This window comes from Eufriesea mexicana, unplaced genomic scaffold, assembly GCF_001483705.2.
Source record: "Eufriesea mexicana isolate 0111107269 unplaced genomic scaffold, ASM148370v2 scaffold7532, whole genome shotgun sequence".
NCBI classification, from domain to species: Eukaryota; Metazoa; Arthropoda; class Insecta; order Hymenoptera; family Apidae; genus Eufriesea; species Eufriesea mexicana.
Window position 1 is genome coordinate 114554 of NW_016915332.1, and position 22899 is coordinate 137452.

At 28.2% G+C, this 22899-nt stretch overlaps 2 protein-coding genes across 2 annotated transcripts in view; both read right to left on the reverse strand.

The window, feature by feature from the left end:
* Positions 1–668, reverse strand: part of cher (filamin A protein cher) — a gene marked incomplete at its 3' end in the record, with an annotated part of 100670 nt that extends 100002 nt beyond the window's left edge. Inside the window, exon 1 of the mRNA XM_017907251.1 lies at positions 474–668. The remainder of the gene's footprint in view (positions 1–473) is intronic.
* An 11549-nt stretch (positions 669–12217) lies between these two features.
* On the reverse strand, positions 12218–21891 carry LOC108552613 (contactin). Its single transcript, XM_017907252.1, is given in 14 exon segments — positions 12218–12330; positions 12455–12583; positions 12851–12985; positions 13165–13760; positions 13830–13929; positions 15227–15423; positions 17482–18646; positions 18727–19176; positions 19249–19527; positions 19710–20182; positions 20371–20473; positions 20646–21024; positions 21102–21753; positions 21755–21891. Coding segments are annotated over 14 exon segments (4908 nt in total).
* Positions 21892–22899: the final 1008 nt, after the last annotated feature.

A 22899-nucleotide genomic window follows, 5' to 3' on the forward strand; every position in this document is an offset into this window, starting at 1 on the left:
CAAATAATAATAATTTAATGTATTATTATAACATACTAAATAATATATTAAATAATAATAATTTGCTATATTACAATACTAAATTATGATGCACGTATGAAATTTCTCATTATTTTGCTATTTTATTATTAATCAGTGATCAACTACTTAAATAAACTCTCGAATAAGAATAATAGCAAAAACAAATTTTTTCATATACACAAACTCGTAATATACGTGTACGCAATAAAGAAAGCAAATTTCAAAAAATGTTTTCAATTTCATCATCGACTTCAATCGAAATATATCCAAACTATAGAGCAGCCACTGACACAATGGAAACTCTATCTTCTTCCAAACACATAAAAGACATTCTAACCGCGACAGCCTTCTTATAACTATAGAAAAGGAATGCAGACGAGATGCAGGGAATAAAAGCTAACGATTGTTTTCCTTCTAAACGATACACGTTGTTACACAGATATTTTACACACTACCTTATTCACAGGACAAAGTGGAACTATCGATATTATATGTATGTATTCGCACTGACAATTCCCTCACAAATCTGATTCACTTTGCACTTCGAATACACCTCAAATCACAAAACACAACTGAAGTTCGAACGATAGAAGAAAGAGAAGAAATTCCTCGCACTGTTCGATACGATTTACAAAGGTTTACTGACGTTTACCGCCACCGAATTTGGAAGAGAGGGAGAACGTAACGAACGCACCGAACTCCGAGAATAGCTATCCCCTCGTCTTCGACACCCCCACTCTCACGACCGAACTATATATATACCTACCGATCTATCTGTTTCTCTCATTATCCCTTTCCCTCTATCTCCGTTTCTATTGTCCGTTGAAACTTCGCAATTTAATTTCAATCTTCCCTTCGCGCCACTGCGCTCGTTGAATTTTCCTTGAATCTTCGGGCAACCTGATGGTAGAGAGGTAAGTCGTAATTGGGAAACCTGTTGATAAACTGGAACCCTATAAAGGCAATATTACAGTGACATCTCTGAGAGAACGAACGAATATATACCAGTGATTATAAAAGTGCCCTAAGCCATAGATGAAATATTGAAAGTTTCGCATTTTAAATATATCATAAATTGGAAAAGTTAATTATGACAAAGGTACAAACTCGATTCAGCGGTTTCATTCTTTGTTATTTTGCCAAATGTGGTTCTATTTTGTTATGTAAACGAATGCAATATAAGGTAAACGATAAAATTATTTCTTCTGAATAACATTAAATCGCTCTCACAATTATCGGTAGAATTTTGCTAATGAGAGTCACGTCTTGAGGGCAAAGAGTTAAGGGGAATGAACTTTTAAACTCGTTTGGTTTGACAATCTTTTTCTTGAATTTGTTTAATGAATTAATTTGATTTCTTGCTTTTTTATTATTATAGGTACAATAAATCGTGAATTACGTTAGAATGATGATGGTAAATTGTTGTTAGGAATAAGTTGACTAATTGCTAACAACTTATCAGAAATGTGTGCCGTACCGTGAAAAAAGTTGCTGTATAAAATCACTGATTATTACCTTTTTTAGGTTAGTACAAACAAATATTTAAAAATGACCCAGTTTTAATTTCCTAGATTGAAACCGTCCCTTAAAAACTTTATATCAAATTACAGATTATCTTTTTAACCAAAAAGTGGAAATACTTGGTTTTGCTCGTCTAGAAAGATTTTTAAGGTAAATTTTATTCATTTTTTTTCTGTAATTAACTGATTAAACTAATTGACTAATGTCATATGTTATCTACAAGGATATAATTAGTCATAAGATTGAGTTCTAAAATATTATATTTAATTATTTAAAAATACCACTCCCGTGCCATGATTTTTAGGTTAATATAAAAAAAGGCGAGAAATCAATTTTATAAAAAAATTATAATTTCTGTGAAAAGAAATTTATATTATTCGTTTTGTATTGTTTCTTTACTTTTTGTTCATAATTTCAAATTCTTTATTATTTTTTGGTTAAAATAATTAAAAAATGTATAGGTAATTATAATAAGTATAGGGAAAAATGCAATATCTGTCAACAGCTCGTTTTGGTTTGTTTTCCTCGAAAATAAGAAAGGGATTCATATTTTCACCTTCTCATTTAGAATTATTCAAAATTAAGTCGATATTTATTATAATTTCAGGACATAATTAAATAAGTGAAAGAAGATATCAATTAACCAATCTTACATGCCAAAGAATTTATTATATTTACAACTTACAATCGCTCTATGTAAGCTATACAAGTAACCCTACACACTTATACGTGAAAATGTGTAATATATAAAAATAGCAGTGTCATTCTTTCCATATACCACATATTTGGAATTAATAGTAAAAGTGATTAGAAGTGGATGACGAAGAAATTAGTTAAAATTTATATAAATATAAATAAATATAAATTAAATATAAGTAAAGTCATACTTTCTTTCAAAAGTAATCAATGCCTCCAAAAGTGTCATTAGTATGATATATCAAAGTGATTAGTATGATGTATGTAAAACTTAATTCAGAATAATAGCATGTGTACTTATGACCTATATACTATTATTATATACTCATGAGCAAAATAATATTTACAATTTCCAGATTAAACATGCCATAGCAATTCAATGGTAATTAAACAATACATAAATAATATTTAAATAGTTATTAAATAAATTTGAAAACAATTATTTCTAATTATTTATTAATAATTATTAAATCATTTCAGACGTAAACATTTAACATTGCATATGAAGAAAGCAATTATTTTCCTCAAAATCAAGTAACAAGTAGCCGTTATTAATAACGAACAATTTACTTCGTGAACTGACAAATTAATCATCTCATTGCAACTGCATTGATTTACTTTACATGCTACTTTACGAAATATCTCTGTAAGATCAACAATAAATAATTCCTCAAATAAATAATTCTTCAAATAAAATAATTTACAAAATAATTCTACAATTATTTCAAATAATTTCAGGTAATGAAATTTGAAAATTCTGCAAAACACCCAGATCTGCCATTTACTGATGCTGTCTTTTGGCATCATTTAAACATTTGTCGTATCAATTATTAACTATCTAGATCGATATGACTATTCGATGCCTATAAGATTCTGTTCTAGTAATGCAGTCAGGGTATTGCCAATTACAAAGTGCTCTAGAGTAAGAGGAGTCAAGTAGTTTGAATCAGAGGATATAGGACCAAATGGTTGGAAGTTAAGACAGATTCAACTTGCATACATTGTGTACGCAATTTTCGAAGCGTAATCATTGACCGTCAATAACACACTTTATACATCATTTAACTAACTCGACACTCTTCTCTCGAAACTCATCAAAATATTAGAGGAAAGATCGACAACGTCGGGTATTTTTAAGTGTTCTCTACTTAAAGCATCGTACAAGATATCGAAGGAACGAATAATTTTGAATTTTGAATTTAAATTTTGAATTACATATTTAGAGGTCGGATTTGAAGGAATGAACTTGAATAATATTGCGAATTCTTAATAGAACACAATAAGCGTTATTGATAAAATTTCCAATTAATGTAATAAGAAAAATAATTATGCAACGCTTTAACAACTTTCTTACAACCGACTTCTAAGACTTCTGCTGACTGCAAACTGACTTTCAATACCTTTGATTTTAAAACTGATTTCTACTACTGACTCTCAAACTCTGAAAACACACTGACTTGCTGCATCCTCGTACCCTTATTTTAACCTTGCACTCTGTCTTCTTTCATCTCTCTCAGGCTTTCTTACTCAATCGCACATTTCCCACGCGACCTCGGTGAATCTGTTACTTCCAACATTCAGGATGCATTCCTAAACTTTCACTCGTTTCTCGCACTCGACCCTGCCATAAACATCCCTTATACTCAATCCTCTTGCACGTGGTCACTTTCGTCTTATGTCTCAAAAACTCAACATTCTTTGAATCCTATATATGTAGGATCGGTTTGGGTGGATCGGCTAAAGTAGCGTTGCTTTACTTCTTAATAAAATACAATAAGCTTATACATAGACTTTGACTTCTTACCGACATACTCTTAGACGCTAACTTAAGAACTTTTAAAGACTGGACACCGTAGACTGTTCATGACTCTAGACTGTAGACCGTGGAGACTGGGCTGGCCGCGCCCTTGCACCCTTATTTCACTCTGAACGCATCCCTAAACTTTTGCTCGACCCTACCATAAACATTCTTTACAGTTAATTCGCTCGCACGCGGTCGCTTCTCCATCCTAAGCCCAAACACACTTGGCATTCTTTCAGGGCCGTACTTATTCCAATCCCACATGTATATGACATAAATCGAAATGTAATATATGTAGGATGCTAGGATGTGAGAGTGAGTGCAAGGAAACAGTTGCTGAGCATTCTTCCCTGAAGAAATGTAGGAATAGTTTGAGAGTTAATGCAAAGGAACGCTTGAGTCTACCTGGCTGATGATGGATAATAAACAGCAGTCTCGAGTTCAGATCGAATGTTCAGGTTGATATCTGGAGTGCACGTGGAAGGACAAGTGACTACATGCAAGAATTGTATGGATGGGATGTTTATTAGTAATAAAGAAAGAAAGCCTGTGTGGAAAGAAGAGAGACTGCTAGGTTTAACCCTTTGCACTTCAGAGGAGCCCTTTAGTCGCCATTTGATAAAATTTCGAAGCTCGATATTAATTAATATATCAAATTTAAAATAATGTAACATTGTACGAGAAATCAAAATTAAATAATTCTACGTGTTAATTATTATACGATTTCTCATTTACTGCTCAAAAAATATCATCAGCGTTATAGCAGAAAATTTTTCAGCTCGTACCCTTCTTTAGCCAAAAAGTCGTCGAGCGCAAAGGGTTAAATAAGGGTACAAGGGCTGTCTTGAGACAGTCATAGATCAGTTATCAATCTAGTCTTTTAGTTTGTACTTTACTCCTAGTCTCATTTAGCTCGTAATAGATATATATTTTAGAATAAAATAACATCTCTTATTCTTCATATTTGCCAATCAAACAGTATCCCTACATGTATGGCAATACAGTAGAATGTCATTATATACAGTAAAAATGAAAAATTCGTCGACTATAAATGACTTTCAGGATGACTTACATATTTAACACTTTACCGACCGGAAGCCTATTAATCGGCTTTGGGGTACCATTGCTCAGTTGCGTTAGTTGCGTTGCTTTGTAAGCTCCTACATTGTTGGGGCCCTAGGACCGCATTGTTCCAGGTCAAGTGGAGGACTGTTTTATGTCCTTAGTGTCTGTTTTTTTTACAAATTTATCTGAGCATACGAAACGCACAGATGCTCCCGTGCGACAATCTAAACCGAAACAGAGCCAGCGCCAGGGAGAATCTGCGGCTGAGCGGCTGGTCGGAAGTACTTACTTATGCCGTTGAAGCGCTAGCGGTCGGTAAAGTGTTAACCCTTTGCACTCAAGAGGCACCTCTCAGTCACCATTTAATCAAATTCCAACGATGGATATTAATTAATATATCAAATTTGCAATTACCTAACGATGCGTGGAATATCGAAGTAAAATAATTCTACGTCTTAATTTCTATACGATTTCTTATTTATCGTTTTAAAATTATCGTCGACTTTATGGCAGAAAGTCTTCGAATTACTTTCTTCTTGTAACGAAAAAATCGTCGAGTGCAAAGGGTTAATAAAGAAAATACAGGACAAAAAGTAAATTACATACAAATTAAATACAGACATCCATACAGTATCTATTTTTTCTTATGTTTTATCCATTTTAATGCAATATATAATTTCTATATTCGAATAATCGGTCATCTGTATATTTAATATTCGTATAATCGACGTTCTATTGTAATTTGTTACTAATTAAATTAAATTACAGTGCTTTTTATCATAAATCAGCCATTTAAGATGCCTTAGTTTTAGAAAAAAAATTGCTGTCTTCTAACATATGGTATGTGGAAAGTCAGACTGCTATTCTACTCTACTATTCTTTTCTTAAGATGCAAAACTATATTATTGGTCCTTTATCAATGGTTCATAATTCACATCTGAATGAATTTTTTGTCACAAATCTTTGAATTTGAAATACCTATGTAGTGACGTTACATGCTACTCCCAAGTAGATTACTTTAGTAACAACACACGAATATATACAGGGTGACTCAAAATTTTATGTAATACCTATGACAGTTCTATTGTTTATTTTCAAATCGGTGGGAATCTGTTCAAAAAATGAAAATAAATTACTCTTAATCTATTTAGTCTTTTTATCACTATGATGAATAGAATTAAGAAAATGTGCAACAAAAAAAAATTTTAAAATTGTGGTTTGAGGAGAATTTTTCTTTCCACTTTCTTTAATCATTTTTCCTTTAATAATCAAAAAGTGTGAAATCCAAATGTGATAGATATTAAACAAAATGGAACATCGTGTACAAATATGATAAGTTTTCTACCGTGTAAAAGAGAAAACTGCATAGTCAATTCCTCAGGTATATACAATACAAGCCATAGCAGGTGCTGATTATAAAAAAAAAAATGTAAAAAATGATTATAAAAAAAATGAGTCAAAAACATGGAATAAATTTTTTTCATATGAGGCATAGTTTTTGAAAAAATTAGGTTTAAATATTCTCTTGGGGAGTTTGCAATTGGACATTGAAAACAATTTTTTAAGAAAACTACCGGCTTTTGAATTTTTAAAATAATAAGTTGTTCACTGTGTAGTGAAATTTCTCATTTAAAAAATATATAATTTTCGACAACTTTTTTTATACCTGATAACTCCTAAAATATTGAAAAAAGTATGTTTTCTCTACATTTTTGCGAGCCATTTTTTTGACAAATTTCTTTTTTGTAAACTATATCTTCTGAAAATTTTATTAAAATCGGTTATTAAAACATAACAAAATCTCTCTTGTAAAAATAATTGAGAATCTCTAACTGAGCTAACCAAACTCTTCATAACTGGCTGACAATGTTGAGAATCCTTAATTGAGAATCTCTAACTGAGAATCCCTAACTGTCTGAGTTATTAACGTAAGTAACCATAATTAACTGAAAATCATCTTCTGTGCAAGTCGTATCTTCATATACAAGAATTTTGAGCAATAGTATGTCGCAGAAGAGGACCTCAGCAAAGGTGCACAGAATTCGAAGCAATCAAATGTATCTTGACTGATCTTTGCCCTTTGTCTAACCTGTTTTACTAGTTCGTCCGTAGATAAGACCCTAAGTCCATGTATCAGTCCGTTGTAATTAGTTCTATTACTAAAAGAATCAGGAATTACATCTGTACTCCTTGAATTCTAAGCAAGGTTACGATGCAGCTATTACTATTGTGCAGAAAAGATCAAATTTGAAACAGTCGTTAAGTTCGATGCTTCCTCTTGTCATAAAGTAACTTAAAACACTTTTAAAGCAATTAACAGTGACAATCCTCGTCATAAACTTAAGGACAGGTCTATCCTAAACGAAGGGAATAATGGGATATTTTGTCATCCACATTCGTAATTACTCTGAGCTAATATGTCTGAAGTTTCCTCTTTGATATCCCTGATCTTTAGCCCTTTCACGAGTAAGCAATTTAAGGCAGCCTTAACACGACTTTACATCTAACTCACTAGCGCCACCACGGTTCATATGTGCAATAAATATATCGCAAATATCGTATTTTTCATCGAATTATTTTCTAATTTTACTGATATAATCTTCGAATTTTCTTCTTACTACGTGAATGGATTAATATAGCCTGTGTTTCATAAATAAGGTGCACGCATGGATTCTAAAAGTCTGATTAATAATACCTAGATACAATGTACTCTTGGCTTTATTCATAGTGCAATTCATTCATAGTGTAAGTTTATCGAATTGCTAGATACGACATGATGCTTTGTTACTGAGCTAATTTGATAACGATATGGTGAAAGATAATAACTGAATTCGTGTACCTAGATACGAGACATATGCTTTAATGACTCATAGTCACAAATTTGGTATACTGTTCTCGTAACTCAGATTATAAAGCTAATCTCAGCTCCAACAAGAATAAACTTGTCAGCTTCGTGATCTACCTAATTCGTTTAGGTTGTTCTTGAATGACAGGCTAACCGTATATCAACCATCTAAATACTACTACTAGTACATCAACTACGCGATGTTTCTGAAAACTATATTTCACAGGTGTTTGTCTCTTTAACGAAGTCTATACTGGTCGCTCTTAATTTTCATTTGTCTTTGTAAATCATCGTTAGTGACTACGTTACACAGGTTGACCAATTTGGCATCGTTTGGCCAGATCAGTTTATCTCTGCCTACGCGAGATGTGCTTTTGGTCGTAGTAAGTTATCGTAATAGGACCCAACTTTGTGTTGTCTAACAATATTCAAAATAAGCCTGTATAGGCACGTTTATTTCCTGTATTTCGAAAATGTGGATCTGGCGAAACTATATTCGATGGAAGCTGTATTTCTCAGGTATGTGGTAATATTTAGTGATGCTCCTATATTTGTTTCTATTGTCAAGAAGATAATACAGGCTGATCCAAAGTATCTAGCCCTTAACACTAAAATCACCAATCTATAATATGCTTCTAAATGTATGTAGGTAATAATAATTAAAGAGTAACTATGAAACTAATTAGATACGTGTAATTACACTAATACCTTAATAAAATTCAAAATGTCTGGAAATAGCTTGACTAATTTAATAATTCTGGTATTAATAACGCTTGGAACCCATGCCTAGTACCATAGTTTCAAGTTACATGTCAGTATCGTGCCCAATTTCTTAGAAAGATCTAATTTTTATGGAGAAAGTTCATCTACGAAGCTGAATCTATTGGATATTCCTATTTTTATTCATTATTGTCTACCATGTACACGACCATGTAGTCGATAAAATTGTATAATCCAAAGAATTATTGTGAACATTGGCTGGAGGAGGAAGTTGTGTTGTACCAGGCTTTTTGGGTATCAGAGACAGACTTGAAAGTAGGTTTGTTACCCTAACGATGCTGTTTCATACCAGAGGCTGTGTTTATAGCAAAACTCTTATTTTAATACCTTTATTTTCAATCATTCTACAGACTTTATTATTTCGTATTACGACTGCAACTCCGAAGGTTAAACATGCCTCGCCATTCTAACCTTACTTAAGTTATATATCTAAATGCAAAAGTACAGAAAATACTTCGCTAACGTTTCACATTTAACTATTGTACAGTTTAGTTATAATAAATAATCACTAGTCACAAATAAATAATCTATTTCAAATTATATTCGCGATCTGTAAAAATAAAAACTAATCACGCAATATTAAGCTGATGTGTTCTTGACAATTAGAGAAATTCGATTGATTGGATGCAACAGATGCAATAACACGCGATTGTCGAAAATAACGTAATTTTTACACGAGTAATTCTGAACATAACCAATCCATCTTTGACGCACTTGAAATCCATGCTTATAGGCCCTTGATGACATATCCTGACATAGTAATAACATAAATTGTATAAAAACTCTAAGTTACTAAGTTAAAAATAGTAATAATAAACTAAAAAATAATAAAAAGATTTTGATTTTGTCTGCGCCAATGTTTCATTGCCCTCTCCTATTTAGTCTACACGATGCAATATAATCCTTTTTGAAAATGTGATTCTTCCAATTAATTACGAAAATTATTGTGATCTATCTTTACGATTTTGTTAAAGATGGATTTATAATATTATAGCCAATCAGAGCTTCATTCCTCCCAACTACCAATTTATCAGTATACGATACTTATTTTTTGTCAAATCAAGTCTCCTAACGCATTTACCACATTTACACATTTACCATGGTGGTCATTGGTCCATTGGTCATCAATGTCAGATACACTGATAATGAGCGGTAGCCAAATAAATATGTCGTACGTTACATTCTTGTAACAGACTCAGTAATATAATTAAATAATATTTCATTCTAAAATAATATGATCTATGATTGACGTGAACAAAAATCTATCATTTAGTAGATATCACGTCTGTACAGTAAATTCTATCCTATTTACAATTTATAATTACCCTTCAACTCTTCATGTGGCTGTTGACGCATTGTTCATCGCGTTTTCGAGATATTGCTATCTATATTTAACAAATTTCGAAAAAGATTTGAACGTAAAAAAAATGAAAAATTTTGATAAAATAATAGTCATTATTCTTTTTATTCCCTAAATGTGGCTATCTCTAGCTTCCTAGATGGTAAACAACAATTAGAGTGCTAACTTTCAATTGCTTCGTCTTATGATTTTAATGCTGATATGTGATTGTCGCGCCATCTATAATCTTTCTTAATGTCACCTTCAATCGTGCTTGGATCACCGTCAAAACGAGGTGCATTTACATGGTGTCTTATAAACTCATTAATTCCAATCTAGTTTATGTATGTATATTATTTCTAATAATCTATATATCTATAATAATATAATCATTTGAGATTATAATCAGCACGACACTTTTCAAAGGTAAAATAACGTAATGAAATTTCTAACATAAAACAAAGCTTCGTTACTATGAATTAAAGAGTGGAATATGTCATGGAATATTAACTAATCATTCCATCGTTTAATTTCCTTCGTTAACTTTTCTCATTACCACCTACGAATAGCCGTTAATTTATTGATAATTGTAGATATATTCATTTATATATTATTAATGAAAGCTATTGGTCCTATTATTGAGATAATTCAGAATTCTCCTCTTTAAAGTGATTGTCAAACCAAGTTTCAAATGTTTTTTTGTTTAATTTCGTATGCTGTCACTTTTAATTCAATCCTATTTTGACTAGTGAATGCAAGTTTAATGTTAAAGACTTACTTGAGTAGGGATGTATTGAAAGTAGTTGTGGCGACAGATATGAAATGGCAAGTCTGTGAACGCAATGGCATCTGGCGTGAATTAGAATATTCTTCCTCTGGAGAATTCCACGCTCCCACACTTTTGTGCCGTTGAGATACATATCCCTATGTGTCATTTTTCTGGACCGCTTGGATACGGACAGATCGATGTATGAACCCTTGACAATCGTTGAATTCCTGTATTTAAGCTTGAATTATTTGAATCTCCGATTCGTCTCCAACGCTAGGTTATCCGGTTTAAAAGATTAATGTTCAGATTACAACATGAATATATTTATTGATCGATATTTCATATTAGCAATCCTGCTTATTGTAACATCGATAATATTTCCAAACTGTGAAATTATCCAAAGATATATATTTTTAACACGAATATCAAAGTTCATTTATAATGATTTACATGTTTTATCAAAATATGTCTGTGTTACAATTTTATATAGAAGAATAGTGTTGTACAGTGTTTTGTACAGAATAATGTTTTAAAATCCAGTGATTAGTTTACCTTGAGGAAGTAATTATTCTACTTTTAAGTCTTACCACTCTTTCGTTGCACTTTGCACTTATTCCGCTATACCTCTTTACACGTCGAAAGTTTAAAAGTAAACAATTACAAATTTCTGATAGATTCGGTTCCCGTTAATCCATTGAAAGTATTATGTTATTTTCATTTGAAACTTACTGGTTTTAAATATTTAATTAGGTCATTCAAAACAATAATTAATGAAACTATGTAAATAGAACCTTCAGATAATCACGAAACTTCCGAGATGTAAATTTCTTAAAATCCGCTTTTACTCGAAAATGGCCAGTATTATCGATAGTATCTTAAACCAGCAACGTATACTAACTACTAGTAAATATATATTCATACCTGGTCCCAAATCATGAACATTTAGAAATTTAATATGTTCATATATAATATATAATAACATATAATAGTCATTTTTTATCGATTGCTATGTACTCATTTAGAAGTATTTATAAAAATCTATCATATCAACTAAGAACTTCGCAAGATTAATATAAACATAATAAAAAGTACTATAATAGGAAGAATAGGATATAATAATAAAGGAAAAACAAAATTTACTAATAAACAAAATATTTAATCGTGTTTAATAATAAATCTAAAACATTAATGAATTATTGCTTTGTTAACTCAAATCAAAGAATAACTGCTAAGTAACTTATAAATAATGAACTAAAATAAACAATATTATTTTAAAAAAGGAATAAAAAAATGAGTTTTTTATGTTTTGATATTATCTATAAATGTATTTAAAGCAAAAATCCCCAGTCTTAAAGAACTTATGTTTCTATATGACCAAATTTATGTTTTTACAGACATAACTGCTTTTTTTGCAGCTTCATCCAAATTATTTGCTGTAACAATTGATAAACTGCTCTCTGCAAGAAGTTTCTTTGCTTCTGTTACATTAGTACCTATTTTAAAAATAACAATGTAATATCTATTAAATTATATAATAATAAAAATAAATAAATAGATAAATAATATACTATAATTACAAGAACAAAATTATAAATTAAATAACAAGAAAATAATTACCTTCTAGTCTAACAACAAGTGGAATTTTAAGCTGTAAATTATGATATGCTGCAATGATTCCATTTGCTATTGTAGCACAATTTACAATACCTCCAAATACATTTACAAGAATAACTTTTACTTTTGGATCTATGTATTAAACAAAATAATTAAAATTACTTTTGTAGAAAATACATGAATTTAATTTAGAAAAATAATAAAAAATAATACCTGATAGAATTTTCAATTGAACTATTTATTGTCATAATGATAATACTCGAAAATATTTTTTTAAATTTATATATACCATAAAAATATAATATAAAAGAGAAACATTAGAAACATTATAATAAACATGTTTTTTCTGTTAGAAGAAATAATTTAATTTCTTATCTCAATTTTGATAATAATACATACCTTCACTGAGAATTCTAAATGCTTGATAAACCTGATCCTCTTTAACATTTCCACCCACATCCAGAAAATTTGCTGGAGAGCCACCATTTAATTTAATTATATCCATAGTAGCCATAGCCAAACCCGCACCATTAACTATATGTAATGTATGTAATATATAATTTTGAATACTATATTGAATCAAAAATAATGTTCTGTTTAAAGTACTCTATGTAAATATGTAATAACCAAGAAATAAACAATGATTATTTACATGATTATTCCCTTCTTCTAATATTACTGACATTATTACTATTATATATTGTACACTATACCTAAACATCCTATGTTACCATCCATACCAATATAATTCAAATTAAAACGTAATGCATCTGCTTCTCTAGGATCTTTTGTACCATTATCCTCTAAAGCAAATAAATCCTGATGTCTAAATTGTGCATTATCATCAAATGCTATTTTTGCATCTACTGCTATAACTTGTTTATCTGTAGTTTCGACCAATGGATTAATTTCAACTTGTAAAGCATCAATATCTACAAATAGTTTCCACAAATTTTTTAACTCAAATATTGCTTTCTGTTGTATTGTTGAATCCATAAAACCAATAAACATGCTAACATCTTTAGCAATTTCATCATCAATTCCATAATATATATCAAGAGGTATAGTTTTTATTAATTCTGGATTTTTTTCAGCAACTGTTTCAATATCCATACCACCTGCTGGTGAAGCTACTAATACAGGCCCATTGTGTTGTCTATCCATGAGTATACAAATGTATGTTTCACGTGCAATATTTACAGATTCTGCTATCATAATTTTTTGTACTAATATACCATCTTTTGAAGTTTGTTTTGTAATAAGACGATGACCTAACATATTTTTCACAACATCTATAACAGCTTTGCGACTATTAAAAAATACATAATAAATAATATCTATTTATCTTCATATCATATATTATATTATCTACACTTACTCCTTTGTAAGATGTACACCGCCTTTAAAACCATTATCAAACCATCCCTTTCCACGACCACCTGCTAATACTTGAGCTTTTACAACATACTCATCCGCATCTATGAAAATAAATAAAATTATCTGTATTCATTAAATATATGTAATGTACATCAAACAAACATATAAAAAACCTTAATATAAATTATTATGCTATAGCTTTATCTAAAAACAGTTCATTACTTCAGCTCAAGTTTTAATTTTGTTAAAATTAATTTAATAATTATTATTTTTTTGTAATATACACTGCAATTAATCCTACATAGATTAAGAGTTACTGCTATTATTATAAATAAACAATATTAATATATGTTATTTCATATATCTCATATATATATTACGTTTCATATATTTGAAATTACTTTATAAAGCAAAATTAAATAGTTACAAATAAAGCATAATCTTTAGGTGGTAGTTTTAAACATTTCTAAATTAACATTATTTTTTTTACATAATGATACATCTTCCAAATGTTTGTTAATTCTCTTTCAAATGAAAATTAATATTTCAAAACTCTTTATACCATCTAGTATGTATATACATACATAGACACACATACATAGATGATTATAAAAAATGTTTATAATGAAAACAATTCAAATAAATAAATATTTTAAAGATCATCATACAAATTTTATAATATATTTTGTACTATATACTACAGTATCTACTAATTTATCCAAGAATTCATTTCAAAGTACTCCGTTACAAAGTATATATTTATTACATATAGAAAAACTATATATTTTCAATAATTTAAAAAATAATGTGTAACACAATTAGTGAACTATAGTATAAATTGTTTTATATGGAAAGAAAGTGAAAATTTATATAATACATCAGAAAAATATTAATAAACTTATGTTATATAATTTATCATTGTATAATACCATTAAATATAAACATAATTTTATATTGATCATTATAAATTTCCTTTCTGTATAATATAGAACATGTTACATTAAAATAAAAAACATATAGAATAATAATTTATAATATTCAAACTATGCATCTAGTTTTCATTATTTTAACATAATTGTTTTACATTTATATCATAATAATATATCTAAATCATATATTTATATAATTAATAATAATAGACAGTACAACCAATAATAATAATATTATTGTATCGTAAAGTAATAAAAAGTTTGATTTACTTAAAGCATATTTGAAGTATTTAAAATAAATAAATATATAAATCATATTTCGTAAATTCAGTAAAAAATATATCACATAACAACATAATTATTTTAATAATTACAAACTATAAAATATAGACTTAAACCATAATTTTTTTACAACTTTACATAACCAATAAATAAAGTAAATAGATTAGAAATAGAAGAAAATACTAACGCAATTTTTGTAAAGCAGAATTTGCTTTATTTAAATCATCCACAATAGCAAAATTTTGTACAGAAACCCCACAATCTCTTAAAAGTTCCTTACTCTGATACTCGAGTAAATTTAAATTTCTTGTTTGCTTAATATTCAATATTATAGTTTTATTCACATGAATTGAACATAATTTTCGGCTAGCAAATCGCAACATATTTAAGTTTAGAAGTCAAACTTTACAAAAGAACGGTGAAAAATATTCTATTATATTTCTACGACAATTCACGAACCACAGTCATTAACATTAATTCAAGATAAAGTTTATCTTTACAAAATATATTTACAACAATTTTTTACAAAACGAATTATCATTTACGTTTCAAGAATAATCATTGGTTTGTAAAATAACTAAAATAAAATTACATAAAACATAATCTCAAATATAACCGATTATCTCTTATAACCTCTATAATGAACCAAATATACTTTCAGTAACTTCGCGTCTATGCATTTATGAGACATAATGACACTATACGTGTCTTAATAATGAATTAGAAAAATGATTAGAAATTTATTCATGTATCTCTTTAAATCAATAATATATATAATAGTTAAAAGAAATAGTTTAAATTAATGATCTTTTTTTAATACAATGAAATACAATAATTAATAGCATCTTTTCAATTTGAATTTATCAAAAATGATTTATAAGATTTGAAATATACATATGCTGTAAAAATTATATATTCAACGATTAATGCAAAATACTTAATATTATAAACAAGAAATGTTTTCTTTTAGTTATATAAAATAATTTATAATTATTATATTTTCAATTTTAGGAAATTTAATAAAATATAAATAATAAACTAGTTTTTAATGAAAAAGACATACAAGATTTTATTTATTATTAATGTATTAGTATAAAAAGGTATATATTCTATTCTTACAAACTAGACATTCTTACATAAATAAATTACAGTTATAAAAATTCATTAATTAATATAATTTTGATATCTTTAGGAGACAAATTGAATTATATAGATAACAAATTTCTTTTATAAAGTACTATAAAAATTAGCATTAATAACAAATTTTTATAAAGCATTATAAAAATCAGCATTAATAATAGATTTTTATAAAGTATAAAGAAGTAACAGAATTTCTGTATTATTTTATGAGATTCTTCTCAATGAAGCTTTTTATTATTGTCTACATAAGAATATTACCTTAAAGTAGTTTAGAGTGTATTAAAAAATATTAATATGATAATTATTATTTACAATTCATTATTTGGATATTTATGGACGGATAGATGTAGTTTTTCATATAAAAATTTGTAGTTAAAAAAAGCTTTTCTGTAATTAATTAAGTAATTTATAAAATAACATTAATTTATATAAAAATTTGTTATGTGTCTACAGTAAATTACTTAATACTTTCAAATGAATAATTATTAAACTGATAAATATTCTTGAAAAAACAATTAATTATTAAAAAAATTGTCTTTTTAAATGTTATTCATATTTCATATTCATTTATATTGATATTCAACACATTCATACTAACATTAGTATTTTAATGTAATTTATGATAAGTATATTTGTTCAATGTAAAACTTATGAAGTATTACAATGAGCAGTATTCTATTTTTATAGCAGTGTATTACATTAGCTGTTTAACCTTAATGTGTTATTTTATTTATAAAAATGTCACATATTATTCATATTGTCTAGTACTGCTAATTAGATTTCATTTAAAAAAGTTTAATCAATAATAATATTATAATCTGTATCAAATATTACTGAACAAATTAATGGCCTCAAACCAGAAAATCATAATAATTATTTAAAATTAAATGTATATAATATAAATAATTATAGATAAACAAATGTATTATATAATACATTTATACATATATATGTAATATATTACATACATTTTGACTATATATTTACTTTGCATAAATCAATATATATTATAACAATTACTATGATGAGTGGTCACAATTGACACACCTTATATGAAAATATATACATATAAGATGGACCAACTAATATGTGATATATAATATAATTATATATATTTCGTTTAGAGTACTTTCATAAAAAAAATGAACAGGATAATATGATTTACTGTTTTGAGAGCATTGATTTGTTTAGTAGTATCTAATACACATTATATATATTTCTTTTAATAATTCTTTACTAATGATTTAGTAAATTTTCATTATATAAAAAGTATACTTATACTATACATATTCATATACTCTTAGTAATAATAACAATGATATACCTAAGGCAGCATCCAATATTTTATTACTAGCTGTGCTTCTAAAAGCAGCTGCATCACCCATTTGAAATGTATGAGTTGGACTTGACATACGTCCATCTCCTCCTTTGCTAAATGCAAGTACACGCAAATGATATGCTTTTCCAGGACTGAGATTGGTAATATCAGCTTCTAATTTTGAACCACCAGGTATAATAGTATCGTTTGCAGTACTCATATCTTGGTCTAGTTCCCAAACACGTATTTTATAACCTATTAATGGTTCTTCTTCTAGACTTGGTTGTACATAACGCCACACAACTCGAACTGTTGAAGGATTTACTCCATACACATTAACAGAAGATGGTGGCTTTTGTGGTGCTTTACGATAAGTTCTTTCTAAATATCGTTCGCTTTCAGGGCCCTCTCCAGCAGAATTATAAGCCATTACTTTAACATAATAATAAGTATCAGGTTGTAAACCAACTACAAGAGCCCAAGGTTTTGTACTTCGAGATAAATAATATACTGCATTTTCCTCTCCATTACTTTCTTTCCAGTATTTTATTCTATGACCTATCAATTTGCCACGTATTTTTTCACGTGTTTGTTCTATTGGTGACCAACTTACTTTTAAGCTAGTACTATTGTAACTATGTGCAACAACTTGTTGAGGAGCTACTTGTGGCATATCTTCAGCACTAAATATTGTAACTGCATTAGAGATTGGTCCAAAACCCAATGCATTAGCAGCTTGAACTTTAACTTCATACTCTGTATAATAATACTGCTGTTGTATTGAAACAACACTTCTCCCAGTATTACCATACTCTTTCAAAGATAATGATTGGAATTCTGTCTCATGATATTTTCGACGCCAAAAAACTTTATAATAAATTCCTGGACTATTTTGTTCAGATGGTGGTAAAGGATTCCATGTTATTGTAAGGTCTCCAATTTTTCCTCCTCCTCCACCTATATTGGATGGAAATTTTGTTGGTTTATCTGATGGAGTGCTATATTGTGGAGAAGGTGATGATGGTAAACTGTATCCTAATTCATTAAAAGCAGATACACAAAATTCATATGTAGTATAGGGATTTAGAACATTCTCCAAATAAGCTTCCTTTCTACCATTGTACCTATCTACTTCAACAGCAGTTATATCTGGAATAATATTTAAATTATATAAATTTTATTATGGAATTTATACGATCAAAGATCATAAATAATTATATTAAACATACTTTCTATGAGATTAAACCATGTGTGATTCCAATTTGTTCTTGCAATTATGGTATACATTGTAATAGGTTTGCCATTAAAAGCACCATCAGTCCAGCGTAAAGTTGTAGAAGTTTTTACAATATTTACAACTTGCACACCACCAGGTGGCCCTGGTGGTCCTTCTATTGTAATTGTGGTTTTACTAGAAATTTCACCTACTGCACTTTTAATTATGCATTCATATTCTCCTGCTTCTGCGAATGTAGCATTTATTATATTAAGTTCTTCTCCATCGATATTCAATCTAGGATTGTTTACTAAGTCTTCATCTCTTATCCGTAAACCGTTATGTTTCCAAATATAAGCTACATCTAGCATTTCATCTACTTCCCCCATGCAACGCAAAGTTTGATTTTGCATAACTGCTGTAGTAATATGTTGTGGTAACTTTTCCACAAACTGAGGACCACCTTTAATTAAAATCAATATTTAATTATAGTTCTATAAATAATAGTCACAAAGAATGAAATATATCTCCTTACGTAATACTATTAGCCGTCCGCGAGTTTCATCACCACCATATTGATTTGTTGCAGTACAAATATATGTGCCTTCATCATCTCTTGAAACAGGACTAATTATGAGATTGCCAGTTTCTAAAATTCTACGTCTACCACCAGAGCCAATTACATTTCCATCTTTCTTCCAAACAAATTTTGGTCTAGGTGCAGCTTCAGGATTGCAGAAGATTGTAACATTACCTTTTTCTGCTGCATAAGTTTCAGGTTCCATAGGCCGCTTTTTGAAAGATGGTTTCAATGCTATAATTTAAAATATTTGTATGAAAATGATACATTACTTATCAAAATCATTTGAAAAAAAAAAAAAAATAATGTTAATTATTATATATAATGAATCAATTTTTTAATGTGAATATTTTTTAAAATAAAACTTGTACTTTACTTATATTGTGTTCAAATTGTATATTTAAATAATAACTTACATAAAATTCGAAGTTGAGCAGATGAGTATTTAGTTCTTAATTGATTTTTTGCACGACATTGATACATAGCTTGATCTCGTTCTGGATCCAAATGTTTTATACTTAAAACATTGTCTTGTATAGAATATCGATTTTTATCTTCAGGTGGAAGCATTTCCATATCTAATATTTCACCATTTCTAAACCAATTATAAGTTACATCTGGTATTCCAAATGCTTCACAAGTCCAAGTTAACTCTCCTCTATTATCCATATGTTTATCTGTTAGTGGAATCGTAAAATTCGGAGCTGCTTGGATAGTTAGCCTTACAGAATTCTCAATTGACAATCTATCATTGTGAACTCTACAAATATATTCTCCTTGATCATCAACATGTATTTTTGGAATTATTAATACTCGATTATAACTAATTGTATATGATCCACGTGGTAATGATGTACCTCTCCTTGTCCAATTGTATGATGGAACAGGACTAAATTAAAAAATATAGTATGTAGTACAATTATATACAACTTTACAATAATCAATATAAATATTAACAAATAACAATATAAATATTACAATTTATCAATTTAAGGATTATAAATTATCATATAATGTTTTTTTGTATATATATAATTCTCAGTCATAAGTTTATTTAAAAAAGATTATTGCACTTACTATCCAAACGCAATGCATTCAAGTCTAACTTCTTCTCCTGCAATTGGAGCTTCTGGAAATGCTTTTGGGAAATTATTTGGAAACTTTAATTGCTGAAATGAAGCTGAAATGTAACAAGATTTATAAATATATAAAATATTTTGTACAAAAATATGTTTACATATTTATATCATATATTATAATTGTGTGTGTTGATATTATAGCTAATATGTAGTTTCATATTATATGTGTGTGCAATGACATTACAGATTACAAAAAAAAAAAGAAATAATTACAATGTGGATCAACCCTTAAAGGGAAAAATGGTCCATTTCGTCCAGTATCAGAAGCAACACTTTGAACATTGCAAGAATAATTGCCACGATCAATCATCTCCAATGCAGAAAAATAAAGTGCTCCATCATGAGAAACAAAGACACGCTTATCTTCTTCAACAAAATTAGGAAAATAATCACGTGCCCAATAATATTTTACTCCAGGAAAATGTTGTGGTGGATCACAATATACAGCTTTACCCCAATTTTGATCTCCACGTTCTTCTGAACGTTTGAAATTAAATTCTAAAATATATCCAAATGATAACTCCACACTTTCAGAAATAATTGTACCAAATTTATTTGTTGCTTTGCAATGATAAGAACCTCTATCTTCTGCCTAAAATCAAGTAATTAATATTTTTTAAGTAAAAGTTTTTAAATATCTGAGGTTTATAAAATTTTTAATTCATTTACCTGATCAGGTTCATAAATAATTAAAGTTCCACCACTGATTGTATATCTAGTATTATTTAATGGATCTATTTTTATTGCAATCAATCTATCATTTTCATAAATTTCTTTAAACCATTCATATGTTACTGCAGGATAAGCACTAGCTAAACAGCTCAATGAAACATCATTATTTATTTTTCTTTTTGATACATCAAATACTTTATCTGTAGGTTGTTTAATAAAATATGGTCCTCTAGGAATTTCATTGGGATTGTCAATTTCAATACCATATTGGTAAGTACGATCATCATCTATTAAGTTGAGTAAATTAGAAATTGGTGCTTCACAAATATATAATAGTTTCTCTTTGCCAGTTACTCTTTCCAATCCCCAACGTTGCAAATTATTATGATAAGAATACACTAAATAATCTCTACTAAGTGTTTCATCAACTGGTTCTGGTAAAAATGCATTATCCATATTTACTAATTGAGTATTATCGCCTTCGTTTATCCAGTTCCCATTTTGGTACTTTGCACCAGTGTACCATTTACGATGTTGTGGATCTTGCCATAATAATTGATATAATATAAATCCATGTTCTTCTAGAGAGGTAATTGTAACAAGATCACTTTGGTAAGCTTCACAATTTCTTTTAATTTCCTCTCTTTCCCAAACGATAACATGATTCTTGAAATTTTATCCAATGTTGTGGACACTGGTAATATACTTCTTCATATAAGATGTTTTGTGCAAATGCATTACTTGACACAATAACAATATACATTAAAATTTTTGGCACGCACCACATTATTACTTCTATATGATTGAAAAATTACTAAATTTATTCAAATTAGTTATAATCTGAAATAAGAATATATATTTACATTATTTTTACCAGATAAATTATATATTTAATATATATTTTATTCTCCCTATTTAAATATTACTAATAACTAAACTAATTTTAAATCATAAATGAAAATTGATATTTATTACAAGCTATAGGATTCATCATTCTTACTAAAATATACATTAAATTTAATTATATTATGAATTACAATATAAATAAACAATTATATATTAATACATTTCTATCAATAATATATAAATAATTCTTAACATACAAATTTTAGAGAAGTATGTAATTGTCTTATAATATTAAAATATATTAAAATTACTATATATTTGCAATTTAAAATATCAGTAAAATAAATAAATTACAAAACGTTAAAATATTTCCCCTAATATAAGATACATTATTAAAAAAAAAAAAAAATAATAATTATATTTTTATGTAAAATAATTACTTTATATACGTCACTGCTAATCAAATATTTTTTTTAGTATTTGACATATCTTTTAATAAATAAAAATAATATCTATTCTTATAATAAATAATAATGTGTATTAATTTCTATTTGATTATTAGACTATAAGAACTTTAAAATGACTTTAATATTAAAATGATAAAAGGGCTTAAGAAAATAATTAAATAATATAACAGAAAACAAACTCCAATAAAGTTAATTATAAAAAAGTAGTTTCTTCAAAGTACAGATAGAAATGTTTATAATGACTAGACAAAAGAAACGTCAGGGAGTGGCAGCATCCTAAACTAATTTTGCTATATATAATTAAAATTTTTTATTTTTTTTTAATTCTACTTCTATTGATTATGTTTTACCTTTATTTAATTTCCGTTTATGTGTGAAACATTATAAATTGTTATTTAGCAGTTGTAGAAATCAGCGTTCTTACTGTTGTCACAATGCATGACTACATGTGAGCCTATAAATTATATATACATGACATCGAA